Source organism: Anser brachyrhynchus (assembly GCF_964034855.1).
Source record: "Anser brachyrhynchus genome assembly, chromosome: 14".
Taxonomy (NCBI): Eukaryota; Metazoa; Chordata; class Aves; order Anseriformes; family Anatidae; genus Anser; species Anser brachyrhynchus.
The window spans coordinates 2,229,337-2,248,341 of record NC_137709.1 but is presented as its reverse complement, the minus strand read 5'-3'; the positions used below and the strand labels follow the sequence as shown (position 1 = coordinate 2,248,341).

General features: G+C 45.2%; 1 protein-coding gene across 4 annotated transcripts in view; it reads right to left on the bottom strand.

Annotated features, from left to right (window-relative positions):
- FNIP1 (folliculin interacting protein 1) overlaps positions 1–19,005 on the bottom strand; it is a 67,025-nt gene that overhangs the window by 11,395 nt on the left and 36,625 nt on the right. For 3 of the 4 annotated variants that reach the window (XM_080555461.1, XM_080555464.1, XM_080555463.1), the window contains exons 3-11: positions 16,762–16,905; positions 12,519–12,619; positions 12,192–12,266; positions 11,637–11,728; positions 9,040–9,123; positions 7,968–8,039; positions 7,086–7,221; positions 6,341–6,542; positions 5,446–5,531 (exon numbers count right to left, since the gene is read on the bottom strand). In XM_080555461.1, coding sequence (XP_080411587.1) covers positions 5,446–5,531; positions 6,341–6,542; positions 7,086–7,221; positions 7,968–8,039; positions 9,040–9,123; positions 11,637–11,728; positions 12,192–12,266; positions 12,519–12,619; positions 16,762–16,905 — 992 coding nt within the window. The remainder of the gene's footprint in view (positions 1–5,445; positions 5,532–6,340; positions 6,543–7,085; positions 7,222–7,967; positions 8,040–9,039; positions 9,124–11,636; positions 11,729–12,191; positions 12,267–12,518; positions 12,620–16,761; positions 16,906–19,005) is intronic. The other variant, XM_080555462.1, reaches the window with a different exon arrangement.

The following is a 19,005-nucleotide window of genomic DNA, read 5'->3' as shown; positions in this document are numbered from 1 at the left end:
GATCCCTACTCGGACAATTCATACTCAACAAATTCACGCTCCTTCCCCCTGGGAGAGCGACACCTCCCAGGTACGTGGTGCATCTGACCGGGCCCACCTCGAGCACAGCGGTGGGCACTGACAAAAGTCAGCGGCTGCCCTGCTCTGAATGGACGGAGATGAATGATTGCTTGTTGTGGTTGCTTCCCTGCTTTCACTACGTTTCATTCAAAACACAGAACTCCTCCATACCTGATTGGTGACTAGTGCGAATTTATGTGCATCTGCTTTATAAAAATGCCTTACAAATGCTTTATAAAAACTTCCCCCCTGCTTTAACAACCGGTGCCTCTCCACGCCAAACCTACCGACACGTGGCTTTGCAGGGAAGGGGCCCAGGTCTCTGCTTTAACTTCAAATGCATCAGAATCAGTTACCCCACGGCTTCAGGGATTATGCACCTACCCACATCCTTTTTGACTTCAGAGAAAACAGTAAATGTATGATTAAAACTCTGGTTTTGCAGCGAAATACCAGGTTAAACCCCCTCAGATTACTGCTAAACTCCTGATCTAAACCAAATTATGGTTTTGCTCTAAGCACAACGCCTGCATTACGACACTACGCGGAGCTAGGTTTTCATCACACTAAAAATATAAGCCTCAAAAAAAAAAAAAATCCACCAAAGGAAATGGCTGATCGATTCAGGTTTCTGCCCACCTCATGTACTGCTTTTTCTGGAGGAGAGACTTTTGCTTTACAGGACATGGGTTTATGTCTAGGAACACCCCTGATTTATACAGATCCTCTCTGGACATGCTGGCCTAAAACTCACAGACACTTCCAGAACCGAAGCAATGGCTGTGCACGGCAGGCAGGCAAACACTTTCGAGCAGCAGCTGCCAAACCTTTGGTGGCTGAGCGCTTAAAGTGAAAGCCTGCAGGAAGCAGAGCCCCGCGCACCGAGGCTGCGGCAGGACGGGACAGCGCGAGGAGGGCAGGCGGCCCCTGGCTGCTCGGGGAGAGAGAGGCTGGGCCCTTCTTTTTTTTTTTTTTTTAGCATTTTTCGTTAAAAACATCACCCACACTACGTGCTGACAACAGTCAAAATCAGCCCGGTCTTCCTTACAAGCCGGATTTTCTGACAGCTTCCCACCGGAGCAGGAGGAGAGGCAGGGAACCCCCTGGGCTGGCTGGGGAGGGGGAAGCCGAGGCCAGGGTCGCATCCAGCAGCCCCCCAGCACCCGGCTCAGCACCGGGCTCGGGCTGTGAACGCAGCGCCTTGATAGCAGAGAGCTGGGGCTGGAGATGGGATTACCGAGAGAAAGCTTTCTGTTCACAGCCCATTAACTGGAGCGGAGGGTAAGGAGGCCCTAATAAAGGGAGAAACCCCAAGACTGGGAATTTCGGAGCTGGACGAGTTTCAAAGCCCCAGACAAGTATCAAAATGTACACTGCAGACGCAGCTGACCAGAGAAGCTGAAGATAAATGAAACAACTCAACCTAAAATAAAGCTCGTTTCTGCTTCCTATGCAAACTAACCGCGCCGAGCCTCTTGCAGCAGGCAGCTCCGCTGTTTGGAAAAAAAGAAACTACTTCTAAACTAAACCCAACATATTAAAATATTTGTTTTCGTTGAAAAGATAGACCGGGTCTTGTGATTCGTTATTTACTATTCTGGTAACCCTGGCTGCATCTGCAGCTGATAGTGTTTCCTCAGCGCGAGATCAGATTGCACTGGCGGGCGGCCAGCAGGCATGTGACTGCAGCGCAGGGAACCCTCGCTGCCGAGCAGCCTCGGCACACACCAAGGGCAAGGATTAATGCCTTCCAGCTCCGCGAGCACGCAGGGAAACGCTCTCCTTCGGCTGTTAAAAAAAAAAAAGCAAAAAAAAAAACAACAAACAACAAACAAAACAGAAAAATACCAAAAAACCAAATAAAATAAAAAGCCACACTGCAGGGACGCTAACCAGATTAAAACCCGCTAGCAATTAAAACTGAAGCCGACCCCCCCGACCATCTGCAGCAGCAGCCCCCTCCCCCAGCCGTGCTCCAGCACCCCCCGTCCCCGTGCACACAGGAGACCCTGCCCTCGTGGGGGCTGCGGCGCATTAAGAACAGTTGAAATTTGGACATGCTTCAGGGAGGCTGAACCCAGCACGGGCAGGAGCGAGGGCTGGTGGCGCGCAGGGGCCGGGGGGCTCCTCAGGAAGCACCGCTACACCTAGCACACCTCGCAGCTCAGCACCAACCGGCCAAATGAAAACAAGACCTAAAGAACCTCCTCCCGGCAGCCCCCTGGGGTTTCACATGCCCTGCGGGTGCAGATGGCTGGGAGGCGAGCGGCACAGCCCAGCCCAGCCCAGCCCTGCTGCCAGGCGCGGGTCAGCTGCTGCCGCTCGGCTTCCTGCTGTGCCCGCTGGTGCGGGACGGCCCTGCCGGTGCTGTAGGACCCACGAGGCAGGAGCCGGTGGATGCGGTGGCCGGTGGCTCTCTGCAGCTCCCCGTCCCCACCAGCACAGCGCTGCTGCCCCCGGCACAGTGCTGAGAGCTGCTCTGCTACCTACCGCTTGCGACGTCGTGACAAAGCCAAGCATCGCTTTGGGTATTGCTTCCAAAGCGAAAACACAACGGTGGTTTATAACACAGACCGGCTGTGAATTTGCTCGCTATCCTCCTGCCCTCAATTTTCTCCCCCTTTTTTTTCCCCTCTCAAAAATGAAGCCAACAGGGAGCACAGGAACAGGGCTACCCCTAAGGGCTCTGCTGCCAGCGCTGCCCAGCAAAACCCACCACTGTTCGCAGCACCATAAGCTGCTTAAAAATTACTGGCATAAAATAAGATCAAACGTGGCTGCCAGAAAGTGGAGAAAGGTGTTTCCCTAGGCCTGCGTTCAGGGCTTCCTTGCCAGTCTGCGTCTCTGCCACGCAGGTATGAGCCTGCTGCACGCGCAGTGTTATCGGAGTGTGGCACTGGGCTCAGGGACCAGGGGAGCTGCAATATTTATTTCATCAGTCATGTGTCTGCACATCTGACATCCAAAGAGTTTTAAGCCTTTAAGTCAAGTGTTACTAGCTAAATCCATCGCTGCTTTACAAAGTGAAAAGTGTCGCAAAACGACTCATGGCGCAAGGGTGGGCCTGGGGCCGGGCACCGCACTGATGGCAAACGTGGCGATAGCATCGATTTGTGGAAGCAGCCTAGGCCTTTCAGGGAAAGCAGCTGTGTTTTCCTTTTTCCTTTGAAATTCCATTTAAAAAAAAAAAAAAAAGAAGTTCTCCTTCCAAAGGGGAAAAAAAAAAACTCAGAACACCTGCAAGGAGTTAAAGCAGCACAGGATTATGTTTTAGAAACACCAACCCACTGCAGTCAGCACCCTTCTTCCCTCCAGCGGAATTTGCTTAAGAGGGTAGAAATCAACACAAGTCTCAGGTTCACCAAAGGACTCGGGCTCCTGACTTCCCCGTGACTTCAGTGGGAACGCAGACGCCTAAAGAGATAATAGTGGCCTAAATGGGTTTGCTGAACCCGTGCCAAAACAACTTTGCATCCAGCCTCTGGTATTTAAATACGCCTTTTTTTCTTACTATAGGCATATTGCTTTGCTTTGAAAGGCTCCTGCACGGTACAGGAAGGCTTTCCTATCGGTACGAGAAGGCGGTGAGCAGGGCTCGGGGCCGTATCAGCCTGCGGGACCAGCCGGGGGCACCGGCTGCCTGCCCGCCTCCCAGCACGCTCCGTCAAAAAACAGAATCGCCCAAGTCCGCCGCCCCGGGAAATCCATTTATACAAAATTAAACCGGGTTTAATTTACCTCGCTACGCTATTAAAGAGTAATATTTGTATAGCCATGGAAACCTCTGCACCAAGTGGCAGTTACACACGTGCTCCCAGCGCGGGTTACGCAACGGCCGGGTCATGCGCAGGACCGCATCCTACAACGCTCGGCGAGACGAGACAGCCGACCCTGGGCCCTGGACGGGATGGATGGGACAGCACACGGGACATTACCTCCCTGCCCTGCAGGGCACAGCCCCGTGAACCTCCCTTCGAGGAGGAAAAAGCCAGCACGGTGTTTTCAGACTCATTTTTCCTGCTTTTGACTCTGGACACAATGCCCCCTCCACCACCCCGAGAGCGCTTAGCTGGGAAGGAAAAGAAGGGACAAAGTCCACCGAATGTATCTGGGGGGGGGGGGGGGGGGGGATGATCTGGGGGAAGTTTTGGGAAAACAGCTGGGCAGATGGTGTTATCAGGGGATGGGAATGCAAAGAAATTGCTCGGGGTGAGAAGGGGGAGGAGAGGAAGAAGAGAACCGGGAGGGGGAGCAGAGAAGCCCGTGGCTGCTCAGAGTTGCTTAACCCGTCCCAGGCCCCCTGGGCAGAGTCTGCGGCTCTCAAAAAGTCTCGAGCTCCCTCTGCTCTGGTTCTTGGCACAGCTCATCCCATCCCGTTCTTGCTGCGGGCCCACGTGCTCTCTGCCTTGCCTCCTGTCCCTGCCGAACACATCCTGTGCCCTCCCTCCACACTTCCCTGGGGAGAGGTTCTAAAAATAAGAAAAAAAAAATACTATGCCTTCCTCCTGCAACACCACCTATTTCATGGCATCCAGGTAGCATGCAGCACTACAGAAAAATGAGTGAGAACGTTAAGTAAAATGCATCCTGATGACAATTTTCTTTGTAAAGCATCAGAGCCTTGTTTTGTGTCATGTCTTTAAGAAGTAGCTCGATGCTGGTTGTAAAAGGAGGCACGCTGCCACTCCCATCTGAGAGGAGATGAATCACTTGAAACAGACGGATTTCATTTTATTTCCCTCCCCATTACTTAAACTATGGAAAGAACACACAGTTAAATGCCAGGGATGTGCTTATCTGCATTACTTTGTATATTAACTGCTGAACAGAGACTCTCTGCAGGTACTGATAGCAAGCGATTACAGTAGTGCATTTTGCTGTGTGAAGATGATAGTCCTCCTTCTTAGTAGCTGGTTATCTGAAACTCATTTAGAGCAAAACTTAGAGCGGGGTAAAGGTCTTGTTTTGTTCATACATCAAGAAAATATCAACTAGAGGAGGATTTCCCTAACGTGGGCTTGCAGTTATAGCCCTCTCACTGGGTCTCAGTTTAAGAGGTTGCTGGGAGCTTCATTACCACCTAATGCACACGAAATCTTGGTCACTTGTGCCCTGCTCATGCTCAGCCCTTACGGACACAAGCACTTGACAAAATCTAAAACCACAAACAGAATAGAATGGCTTGCTATCGCCAATACATTTACGGCACTTAACTTTAACAGAAGACATTGGACATCGTACTTTTCTAGAAGGTGTCAAGAACATTTTCCTTTTCAGATAAGAACTCTAAGGGCTAAAAAATCCTGCACTAAGGAGGAGGTCATTCTAAACCACTTCAGTGCTTTTGAAGAAACAGACGCAAAAGATACAAGACAAACTGCTCACCTGAATTCATTAAGGGCATCAACAATTCTGTTATATGCCAAACTCCGCTGACTGGCATCAGCTGATCTACGACTCATTTTCATAGCCTTGAAAACAATCATTAAACAGATAAGTAACACCAGACATAGTTATAGAAGCACAGAAAATGGAAAACAAAGTCATGTGCTTGACTTTATCTTTCATGGAACCAGTCATGCAAATAATTTTTTCTTAAGTGATAAAATGATGGTACAAGTGCCAACTTTCATATCTGAGGGAAGATAGGTGAGGCACATGCATTTGCAGCCTCTGATTCTTCAGTGCTTTTCATCATTCGAGGCATAAAAGAGGTCAAAGTTTTTATTGCAGTGGTGAAGTAACCACTAAGTATTTCCTAGAAGAAAGATTTGAAGCAAATCTAACCACATGTTTGAAAGTTTCCTACACATCAGAATCAGGGGCTTAAAACAAAAAGGAAAAAAAAAGCAAAGGGAAAGTGAGAAGCTGATATTTATTTACTCTGGAATATCCTAGAGATAGGCTCTTATCCTGTAATCCACAATGCTCAGATACAGCTGAAGCAGGGAGGTAAAGGTGGCCTTAAAAGCACCTTTCCCCCATGGCTGATCCTGGGCTTGCTGGGAGCCAACACAGCCTAATGACTGTTGTAGCTTTCAGCAATCCCTGTAGCACAATGCAACATGTTCTGTCCTCACCCCGTGCTTTGCTTTTGCTAGCAATAAGAAACATCAAAGATGTTGTGGAGCAAAGTTCCTTTCTGGTGCAGTTCCAATAGCAGGCAGCAAATTGATCCCTCTTTTGTAAACCAGTAACAAGAGTCAGAAATTAAATCTGAAAGGGCTGAGGGGGAACGTATAGCAACACAAGTGCAAGAATCAAGAGAGACTGTGTTTACCTGTTCTATTGCACTCTTCAGTTTGTTCATGTGACTCTCAAAAAGTGGAAAATGTGAGAAGAAGAATTCATTAAATTTGTTGTTCTCATCTTCATCTCTTGAGAGTGAAAAAATAACTCCAATTGCTATCTTTTTCTTCCTAACAATTCCTGGGCTAGGACCAGAGCTGTCATCTGACAAGTTAAAGCTTTCATCCATGGACCTTGAAGCATGGAAAAAATAGAAAGTTAATGTAATCCACTGTTTAAAGTTGTACCTTGGTTTCCTGTGCAATTAAATTCTAGAACATTTAACTCCAATGAACACCATTTGTTTGCACGTGTTGTCAAAGCAATAACACCCTTCAATAACACCCATTTTGCAATTCTTTAAAAGCAATCATTAATTAATCCCGCAATCACAAAATTTGGAACCAGGTTCAAAGCATTTGTGGGATTAGAATATGGCATCCTAGTTCTCTCTTACCTCTGCCAAGAATTTGAGTAGGATTTTAGGGCTTCTCATCCTCAAAAGTACAGCCTACAGGTTTAAGTTTTACTAAAGGTTTTCCCATTAGTGCAAAACAATGACTGGCATGAAGAAAATGGATACTGAAAAGGTCAGGTACTGAACTGCAGCCTGACTTACACCTTTGTAAGGCCACAGAAAGCAACAGCAAGAACAGGTGTATATATGCAAGAGCAGAATCAAGCTGACAATGGTGGAAAATTATGGGAAGCAACCAGCAGTATCACGCCCAGCTCACCATCGAGGGAAGACCCCATTCTCCAAGCTGGTAGTCTGACTGCGACGCCACCGCCGCTGGTAGCTGCTAGCACAGCTTTTGTTAAATGAAGAGCCCGGAGATGGAAACGGAGTGATGAGCAGACTGCTAAGAGACGCTGCAAGAATAAGAGCAGTAAATAAAAATCTCTCCAGGAGAAAGAATATTTGGAAAATAATACCAGCAACTCAACTATGACCCTGAATATAAACTGGCGTTGCTCATCAAGAGCCTTCTCTTTTGCTTATCAATGCTTCTTATCTAAAAATAACCAGTTTATAACAACATTAACAAGCTATACAAGCACTACAAGGGTGGGACAGTCCTGCAGTTTTATATGATAAGCAACATACAGGCTGCACCTTGCTCATCAACCCCCAGCATTGGGAAATAAATTCTTTGTAGACAGGAGTAACATTAATCACATCTTTTAAAGGCCTTTCCACCCTCAGTGCCCATTATCCTGAATGAGGGCAGGGAGAGGTACTGTGAAGGCAAACTCATCTTTTAGCATTACTATCCTCCTCAATTTGGTAAAGACATAACAAGTGGTGTATAAAAATACTGCAATCTCATTTCAATATTTAATTTGGCTTGTTTATTTGCAGTATGCTTTAATAAACTGCACTGCTGTTCAGATTAGCTCTGTGACGTTCCTAATGGAATACCCTGGATGCCTAAGGTATTTGTCCATACATATTATGTACACATTAATGCTTACATATAACAAAAAAACAATAGTCACATTTCAGGAAAGCTATTTGATGACGTCTAGATGTCTCAGTAACAAGATAGATGACTACCTAGTCGATAGTACTTAATATTTTCAGAGACTACAGGGTTAATACACAGAACTGACATTACCAGATCTCGCTATACCACTGTCTCTGTCCTCATTCTGCTCCCTCCCAGGCATATCCATAGGGTTGCTGTGAACTGTAAAAGAAGGAACACCAATTAGCAGGGGAATATACAGTTCCTTTCTTGTTTGCAGATCTCCGTGTAATTATTGAAACAAAAACATGCTCATTAATTCAGATCAACAGCACTGCACAAGGCCATCACCAAGAAAGGCTGCTTAGCTGAACAAGCCAAAGCACTTATTTGAAAAGCTCATGTGTAATTTTCTGCAGTCCATACACCTACTTCAGTACAAACTGAACCAGGCTCACTTTCACTATTTCTTTACATGGGTATTTTTTGATAAAATTGTAGTCTACCAAAAAGATGTTAGCCACATAGGTAGCATTCAGTGTATAGACCCAAAAAAACCCCCCACAAACCAATATCAACAAGATTTCATTCATATACCGGCCTTCTCAGCTACTATGTATATAATTTTAAAAGGATTTTACAACGATGTCCTGAAGAAAATAAATACTTTGAAATTGTGAGCAGTGTATTGGCTGTTCATCTAAGCCATAAGCTATCCAGATTCACAATCTGCATATACAGAAGATCAAAAGTGTATCAGGCTTAACAGACTTAAACGTGATGTATTTTACAAATACGCCTGTGAAATAGAAGCTACTCAGCCATGGAAATAAGACCCAGACACTAAAAGCAGGAAAAATCCACTTTGTATCAACCTAGGTTACTTTTAGCTTTTACAGTTTGTTTGAAACAAGTCCAGATCAAAATAGCTTGACACTATTGTGAAATATTATTTCTAGAAAGATGAAATCCTGTATTAAATCTGTGTAAGTTTTCCAAACAAAACAAAGCAAAAAAGCAACCAAGCAGCCCCAAAGAGGACTATTTAAATACCTGCTGTCCTCAGGATTTAAAGCATGCATCCAAACAGATAAGAGAGCAGAAATCACTCCATTTTGTATTAAAAAAATAATAATCTTATTTCCAGGGCTGCACTACAAATCCACGTTTTGTCACCCCAGCTAGACTAGCCACACAGCACAGCACACAGCACACTGCAAACCTGCAAAGAAAGAGGCGCTCCGGATCAGGCGGAGCGGACCTTGTTCAGAGAATGCCCGCCTAGGGCTGCAAAGCTGTGAAAGACCTACATGGCAAAACGTAAAATACACATGAAAGAATGAGGTTAGTAAAGCAGAACAGTCTGTAGGGAGGGGGCCAGGGCAGGGAGAAGATATAAGCCAACATAAATGCAGACTAACGTATGCAGGAAAATAGGTCTTACGCTTAACAAGAACGTTGAGTCAAGGAGTATGGCTTAGAGTTGAAATGCACAGTACGTATAGAATAAAAATAATAGAGCCAGCTTTACACTGTCTCCCGTATAAGGATGGGCTTCTGTCCATGGGCTTTTATTTATTTTATTTTTCTGTGTTGAAAATGATTAATTTATGCAGGCTCGAAGCCGAACTTGATCACAAACAGGAGATTCATCTCGGAGCACAATGTTTGTTTTAACATCCACACTGGGGGGGTGTCTGAGGAACGCCGTGGCTGAAGGCGATGGGGGAGGAAGGGAGGGAAGGCAGGCATAAATTCGTCTTGGTGGAACCAAGAGAAAATTACAGGCCGAAGTAGCTGTTCTGAGAACAGAGACAGTACATCGGGGTAGTGAAACGACTGTATACAAAATAAAATGTTAGCAGTCCTAGCGGTTTGGATTAAAAGTAACACTGGACCGTATATATACAAGGGGCAGAGTGTATTTACTGTACACAGAGCTGGAAGAAATAAACGGGTAGTTTTAATGAGTTAATTGCCAGCCCCTCTCCCAGATTCGAAGCTCCTGCTCAAAGTTTACTGACTACAGAAAACGTGAAGGCTGCACTCCCACAAAGCTCCCTTCCGTCCTCCTGGGTCTTCACTCCTCATTAGAGGAAAGGCCATGACTAGCTCCCTTTTTTTTTTTTTTTTTTTTTAACTAGCCTATCTAAAAAAAGCAGCTTGTAAATAGTTCCCAACCAAAACACATAGAGCCTTCTCCTATCACAGCCTGGCAAGAGTCGGCGAGTCAGGAGCAGCCTCTGGTATTTAGCAGAGTTGTCAGAAACGCTGCAGTTACAGATTAACCTCGGTGCCTGCCTTACCCAAGGCTCCCTCCGCGCCGAAATGGGAACTGTAAACAAACGCTCTCCGACAGCCTGAGAACCGCGCGGCTCCATTACAGACATTTCAGCATCCTCCTCCAGCAGCCCCCTCGTCGCTTCTCGCGGGGTGCCCAGCGGCTGAGCCCCGCGGTGCTCCTCCTGGGAGCGCACAGCTGGCACCGAAACCAGCTTCGGTCCGCGCCTGAGCTGCGGGGCCCCGGTTTGAGTTTGCAGTTTATGGCACTCTGGTCATACAACGGACACTTCTGCCAGCACAAACCACAAACAAAACCTTAGAAATGGACGGGTTCCCTTCTGTCATAGATGGGGCACCTCACCCACACCTGCACTAGTGGGAAATCACAACTGAAGTCCGGAAGGAATGCTGAATATTAAAAGAAGAAGAATGCATATATATATATTTTAAACTTTTCTGACTTCGTAAATTCAGGAAGCATCTAATAGCTAATACCTTCTTACACTGGCTTCCTTCAAAAACGGACAATTGGGAATGATTTTAACGAGGCATACGAGCTCTTCAGTTTGAAGAGCATTTAAGCTCAGGCTTAGCTTCAATAATTCTACACCGTGCATTGAAGTCAATGGGAAGGAGAGAAGTAGACACTTGCATCCAACAAGAATTAGGGCCATGGAAGAGCCAGAGACCCAGTTAGGGTAACAAAATCAACAAATTCACTCCATACCTCCAACCCTAGAACAGTATATTTTACAGACCGCAATACTCTATGAAGTGTAAAAAGAAGTCCCTTATTCCACCTACCATAAAAGACACTTTGTCTTATTCCACCTACCATAAAAGACACTTTGTTTGGAAAGCGGATCATCTAAACCAAGGGAAAGGGAAGACGTGCTTCCACCTGAGCATTCAAGTACAGTATCTTTACTATCAGCTCTACTGCCTGCATGGGGAAAAGCCAACATCTTCCACTCTGTTATCTAAAGCTTGTGAAGCCTTCACCCACAGCACTTCCATGACGGCTGAGAATCAAAGGTTCCAAATCATTTTTCAAGACTGCTCAGCTTCAAAGATCAGACCAAAAAAAAAAAAAAACCACCACCATCCATCTAATCTGATCAAAAACTAAAGTGCAACTGTGCAAGGTTAACTTTGTACGGAATATGCAGCCACATGTGCTAAGGTGGCCAGAGTACAGAACAGAATGGAAATTATTAACAAAAACAAAATTGGGGAACTAAGCCAGGAAGAATCAATCCTGCCTCATCTAAGATGTGCTGCTTAGAAGTTCTACAGACTGTTATTTTCCAACATATTTCTCTATGTATTTTCACATACATATGCTTAGCTGCATATATTAATCCACTGTCAGTTCCTTGAATTAATTTATTCTCCTCCCAACCTCATCAACATTATTTTTCTGTAAAGTTCTTAGCTTCCCTGATTTTTTTTATTTGATTCTACTTAGAAGACTTTCATATTCTAGAACCTGTGATTACTCAAAGATAATAGGAAATAAAATCATTTTGTAATTACCTATATTCCCAAGAAGTCCATTCATAATCGTACTGTGGTCAGGCTTTAATGTATTGCTGTCTTGATTAATGAACTCAAGACTGTCCTGCAACCTAAAAAATCCAGAAAATAAAACATACAGCAAAACCTGTGATTTGTGTTTCAGTTTAATACAGCGTCACTTCATTATGGCTCAAATGGAACAGACAAGGTAAGAATGCAGACTTACACTAGAACAAGCCACATTCTGGGGTGGGTCAATTAACACACAGAAAGCAAAATATCAAACAGTCCAAAGCCTGATGTTTTTGTAACATCTTTTTCTTCATCTTGGACTGAATTCCCCAACTCCACTGTTCTGTTCTCATCCCGTCTCCTCTGTGCCTCACAATAGCAAGCTCCAAGGGAATGGCTCATTCATTCGCTTAAAGCAAACTGAGGTGAAGACAACCACAAGGGAAAGGTGAGGAGACCAGTGGCAGGATATAACAGATGGCTATTTTTCCAAAAAAGGTCTTCCATGTTTTTTACATTCATCTGGTCATAAGCAATAGATAGGATTTCTAACGGACTCACGTATTCAGACTTCCATAGATGCTGCTTCCAGTGCGAGCTGTGAAAACTTTGCTGAGCATGAGCTGAGGAGGTGAGCTAGAGGTCAAAACGGAAGATGTCAGTCAGAAGCAGTGCCAAGACAGGCTTTTCATTTCCATTTCACAACCCTCCAGATTTTATAGACCTAAACACAACTTAACAACCTTTTGTGTCCAAAGTGACATCAGAATAGCTTTAAAGCAAACCAGAAATTCCTTTTGCTCTACACTTGCAGCATTCAATTCATTCTAAATTAGCACTGAGGATTAAATCTTCTGAAATGACCAGCAGGAAAAAAATGAAACTTACCGGATCTGGTGAATTTTCAATGTGGAGCCCTTATAGCTCATGGCCACAGAGCCAAACATCATCTCTCCGAGCATGTTAGCATCTGAAGAGCACCGAGAACCCTGAAAAAAAAAATCCACTTTTTTTTAGGCATTTTAGAAGCACATTTCCATTTAAGGCAACATAAACTGAAGTAAAATAGGCCTTATGTAAACGATGAACACGCAAAATCTCTCTCTAACACTGTCGAACACATTAAGTTGAACAGTTCAGTAAAGACAAAGCTAGAACAGAAAGTGATCTTCAAATGGGCTGTGCAGTAAACCACTAAAATCATCCAACACACCTACCCAATCCAGGGCAGCGGGGCAGATTCAAGCTGCATTGAGTCAGGGGACTAAGAAGCTTAAAGGGTGTGATTACACACATGGATGACACAGAACCAGTAAGCCTAAACCTCGTAACTGGGGGACAAGAGGCGGCACAAGTTCACCGGTGATCTTACGCAGACTGCCCACTCAGTAACTCAGCCATGGATGGTGTTTTGTGCTTGAAACATCTTTCTCTCATGGTTCCTGGTACCTTCTCCTGCAATGGTACCAGGGAAGAGCTGCAGCTCTCCGAGCTACATGCCGTGCTCGAGATGAGCATTTCCTGCTAGCTGGCTGGCCAGAGCCTGCTGTAAGGCACGCTGGCCGACTACAAAGGAGGAACGCCACCGCACAGGATCACAGGCTAGATCAAACGCCGCAGACAAAACCCTAAAATTACAATGTTACTCAGGGCAATCAACTGCAGATGACTGCTCAGATGACAGTCATCTTATTTGTATGCTGTCAATGCCTGAGATTACCGTCTCTTTATCCAGGGCTGTTTCTTCTCTAGGCTAGCAGCATGCTAGCACTGGCTCTCCATTTGTGCCTTGCCCTTGTTAATTCAAAATATTGTGGTCACGCACTCACAGAGCTCAGGCAGCTCATAGACGAGATACTTTGGTACTATGCAAGAGAGCTCTGAGGTGTGTGATAACTCAGAACACTTCCTCAGAGCAATCTTTCCAAAAAATGTTCTTAAAATCAGCCATGGAAATAACCTTGTTCTTGGAAAATGCTAGGTGACGTATCTCCGTACCCCTTATCAAAGCTCTGAACGCGCGGGATCCTCACTTGGATTCCTAAATAGGCTTGGAATATATCTCGATGTTTGCCCAGCGTCAGACAGTGAGCTCATAGCACAATCAAGGACAGGGTGTCCACACCACGGATTCCTACCAGGAATAAGGAGTGATATGGAGATGACCACTCAATGCTAGCCCGCAGAACAAGGGCAAGAACAAGGAAATGCTAATCGACCAAAAGGCAGCACACTTGTAACGCTCCCTAATTTCCAGCTCATCTCAAGCACTCTCAATTAAGATGACAGTCCTTTAACAGACATACTATTAACCTCTGAAGTCTGCTATCACTGCAAGAAAGATAGGGGAGACCTGAAAGGAGCAATCAGAGTTATAAAAATGAGGATGTAATTGCAAGGTTTGCTCGTGTTCATATGACAAGGCAAAATCTGATTGTTAGCTGAGTCACACAGAAATTTCCACCCTTACTTTCCAAGATGCCTTACTGCCTAACTGTCTAGGTGCACTGTAGGCAGTACTGGAAAAACTAGACTTGAATAAGTCTACCCCAACCCAGAAGCTCCGGGGAAGTACAAGAATGAATGTTAATGGCTCTGGGAAATGATGGGTCTATCAGCATCACGAAACCTCGACGCGAGGAAACTACCAGTTATTACAGCCAAATATTCTGATTGCTATTTTTTAAATCTGTTGCAGATCTCCAATTGAAGGGCTTGTTCTGAATAAATGTCACGCCCTTGATGGGTCAGTTTTGGTTTCTACTTTCTGCTAGTGTGAAAAATCTATTTCTACAGCTGAGGAAAGAAATGCTTGAAAGTAAATTATTGATTTTCCTTGTCAAGAAACCAAATTAAAAAAAGCAAGTGAAAATCTGCTGCTTTCAAATTTAATTATAGGGGTTTCCCTTCCCTCTGAAAGACAGAGGCAAGCAATGCTGAAGGCAAAGAGCGTGGTAAGATGCACCCATGGTCTCTTTCTGTCTGGCATTTCATCTACACTTCATGGCAACTATTAAGCTATGCATAACAGAAGACGCACATCTTTAATGCACTCAGGATGGAAACACCGCTCCAGCTCAAATCCTTGCCTTTAGATCTGCAAAATAAAGGTCACTTGAGACCAAAGTAGAGTGCAATCAGCTGAGGAAAGAGGTTAAATATTAAAAACTCAAATGAAAAATAGCCAAGGAGCATCTGGTAAAAAAGGGCAGAACCTCCAGCATTGACAGCTTGAACACAAACCAATTCCCTAGGTCGTATTTACGAGCTCACATTAAAAAAGATCATAAAACACCAGTAAGTGTTTGTTACTGCACATTAGCATATTGGAGGTAGTAACATTTGCATTATTTGGAAATTACTTTTCTTAATATAACACCTCAAGCATTTACTATTCCATCTGCTGTGCATATTGTCCTATTAATAGCTAAGTACATATATAAATTAAATATGCAATACAGAGATAAATCTCAAATGCTGTGATCAACAATTCTGGAAGACTTTCAGTCCAGAAGTAACGCTAACGTAATAATGTCCAAAACCTTAGATTTCACCTTCCGAAGAACTATCAGAATTGCCCATCCCTTGTCAAAGTGTACCAAAACAAGGAAACAAAGAACTACGTAAACATCCTATTAACATTGTATTACTTGGACTTCCATTTTATACCATTAAAAAAAGCAACAGAAGAACTTATAAATACTGCAAACCCATTAAGTAGCTTCCGAGGGTACAAAATAGAGTAGTTAGAAGACAGGAAATACCAGGCTGACGGACGCCTGGACAAACTTACTAGGGCCCTTTCATATACATGATAAATTACGATACAGATTTTATCATGCAGTAAAGAACTCTTGTATTTATGGACCTCTGCTCGCTTGCTGAGGAGGCCTGGAAGGAGTACTGGCAACGCAGTAAATAATTTACAGCAAATACTCTGTGGAAGACCAATTTAAGCTGGAAGATTCTCGCACGCTTTCCGAGCCAGACACACGGCCACACATCAGTTCACTTCGGTAAGATTCTGACTGGGAGATATGCATGAGGAAGTGAGGACTTAAAAGGGAAAACTTTCCGCAACTTTAAAATATGCTGCCGTGCAAACCACTAAAATTAATTTCCTTTAATAACGTTGAACGTTGTTTGTAGAGAGGCTGCCCAGCAGGAGAGAGGATTTCTGGCTAGTGGGGGGACGTCACTTCTCTTGGTCGCACAATGCACGAAGGAGGTCGCCCCGTGCTGGAAGGAAGCTGCAGACAGAAACGTCTCTTCCTTCCATGACCGCGGCTGAATGCCCTTCCAGGAAGGGAGGAATGGAAAACAGACCTTCAGCCACCTTTTGAAACTGTAGAAAAGAATGTGATGTGAAAGAGAAAACAAGAAAAATCTGCAGCTCGCCAAACATAGCGAGAGCTAGCACGACAGTGGGAAAGTCAGCACCGAAAGCTTCTTCACTTCTATCTACAGTAGATGAAGACATCAGTAGTACTGTACTTCAGCATACGTCGTGGAGATAGCAGCTTCCCTCAAACACACAATTACTTCATTACAAAGAGTGGAAGGGCTCAGTTCTATTTTAGGATGGCTTAATATAAAACACTTGTGATCCATGGAAGGGGAGATGACAGAAATATATCCGTGTCAGATGACTCTAGCTACTCCCAGAGCCAAAATCTCTTATGTAAAATGTAACTCAAGTGTGCTGAAACCCTCGTTATAAAGCTGTTACACAGACAGTCCCTTCACACAGCATATTTCTGTGTTGCTTCCCTGGCATTTAGCTATCAAGTAAAATAAACTACCCCACTGATACCCAGATGGGATATTTGTGCCAAGTCTGATCACACTGACTGTTATCACCTAGGTCATAACAAAGAACAAACGTCACGGAGAAGCTTCTGCTATTGAAGAACGGTCCTCAGAGACCCAGCTGATTGGTTTTAAACTTATTCAAACCCAAGGCTATAGAATTAAATAAGAATCAGCCAGAACCAAGTCCAAGTTTGACTAGAAATTGCTCTCCCCAGCCAGCATTTAATTTCAAGCATTTAAAAACATTCGGTACCTCACCTGTTGTATGTATTTGACATAGTTAGACAAAAAAAAAAAAAAAAAAAGGAAGGGAACTCACCTGATATTTTGGGCATTGTTCTTTTGCATCAGAGAATGAGGACGACGAATTGATTGAACTATCCAAGGAAGAAGAGCTATCTCCTCCGGGCTTCAGTTGGCAACATTTCCCAAAAACCCGCACCTGAGCATCGCTGCAGAGTTTCTGAAACACACAACATGTGCCACACTGAGACCCCCAGCCACAAAATCACTGATTAGTGCAATGTTTATTGCACTTACCTGTCTGGGTAAGACATTTAACAGCAGAATGGTTTATGCACCAAGAAAACAGTTAACAAAGTATTTATTAGCATCTCTCGCAGCCTGGCTGTAGGAAAGAGAGCTGAGCTGGTTTACTTCCAGTTAGCCAGGAGCCAGCACATCACTCCAACCCCATTTTCCTAAGCCGATGTCCCTCTCTGAAGCTTTACCCATCTCTTTTTCAGGCCCAGGATTAGGGGAAAGGAGGGCACCAAAGTGCTCAGAGGACGGCAACAATAGGCTCCACCTGTTGCACCCCACTGCCTGTGCCCACTGGGGCAGAGGTGGCAGCGGTGTGACATGCACGGCCCGCACCGCGACGATGCCAGCCAGACCACGCCACGACGCAGCTCCCGATATACAGAAAAACGCCCAGACTGGGAACGGTCGAGCCAGAGCAACACAGAATTCGGGAGAGATTCGTGTGACAGGGCTAAGTGGGAAGAAAAGGCGTTACTTTACGGATCTCTTCCTTGCTGTGTCCACGTCCCCGTGTCTTTCAGAGCAGTGGCACGGAGGAGACCCGTTCCCTTCCTTTTGTTTTCAGTATGAGTGCTCTGTGAGGCTGAACATGACAGAGCTGAAAACCACAGCTGGTGTTACAGAGAAGCCAGAGGAGTTCCACAAAATGATGGAGAAATGGTCCAAGGGGTGATTTCTGATGCGTGATTCAGACAGAAAGCACAGCAAAAAAGGGAGCTAGAAGGGCTCGGATGGAGCTGGAACTGAAACGTGGGATCATCTGGGTGTAGGAGTGCAACCCTACACACAAAACTTTATCAATACTGGCACTGGAGATGCTCCGCCAATGTTTTGTTCGAGATTCAAAAACCTTTATGATTTCACCTGCGAATCCCAGCAGCCCGAGCAGAATCAGCCCACGTTAATGCCATTTACAGCAGTATTAGGCAGCCCTCTGCACCCAGAGATCCCAAAGGACTGTTCGTATACTCATTAAACTTGGAAACACCCACGCAAGGTTGACATTATTTACATTTGCTAGTGTGCAGCACTGAGAGACAGAAATAGTCCACACCGCTTAAAATTACATAGTAACTCTGCCCTGAGACTTTCTCAATTAACATTTCCGATACAATCTCCCAACCGGTAAGAGCACGCTGGAAGCAAAGAACACCGCAAGCAAGGTTCAAAGGATTGACGGAAACACCGACGTGCCATTATGGGGCATAGCTTCATCTCCAGGCTCGCAAGTTTTCATCACGAGCTCCCACTTCAGGCAAAAACATAAGCATGTCTCAGTCTTTAATAGCTAGAAAATAAGGGCAGAATAGGGAAAGTGTGAAATACCCAGCTCATAAGGGTGTTAGCTTCGTGTCTCTGCTCCACAATCGGCCACACGTGTACAAGAAGAAGACTGCCCTGACTGCTGGGGAGGGCTGGCAGATTTTGATCAGGGACAGGATGAGGATCCCACAAGTCCAGCCCAGGCTGTGCAGGTTACTGCTCTGTCCGTTTGTCTTTTCCCCTTCTGCGTGGAACACCTTAGACACCAGGTGGCTTTTACTTGGCCCTAACCATGGGAAGATTTAGGCAAAGCAGCGGAAAATGTCCGGGATTATCGAGCTCCGCACTGCACTGCTGCTCCAATTATAGAGCTGCTGCCGCAGAGAGCCTGGAGGAGAAATGTGCAGACAGATCAGCAGATCGGTGGCCGAGGGGAAGGAAGCGTCCACCAGCCACCGAGTTCTGTGTTTTACTGCCACATACACCCCCCACGGTAGTACCATCTCATTACGACACGCTGCGAGTACGTTGAATTCCTGCAATATGCGGATTTGCTAATGGCAAGTATCTGTGGCTGGAGCACAGTGCACAATGGCTGGAACATGTGAATGATAATCATATGACTGCAGTAGGAACTCGTGAACTAGAATTGCATTTTATCTCTGACACAAACAACAATGTCCTAGGCTAGGCAAGCATCATGTGATAAAACCACATAAGATCCACAGGGTTACAGAAGCTTTTGCAGGCAAACCAC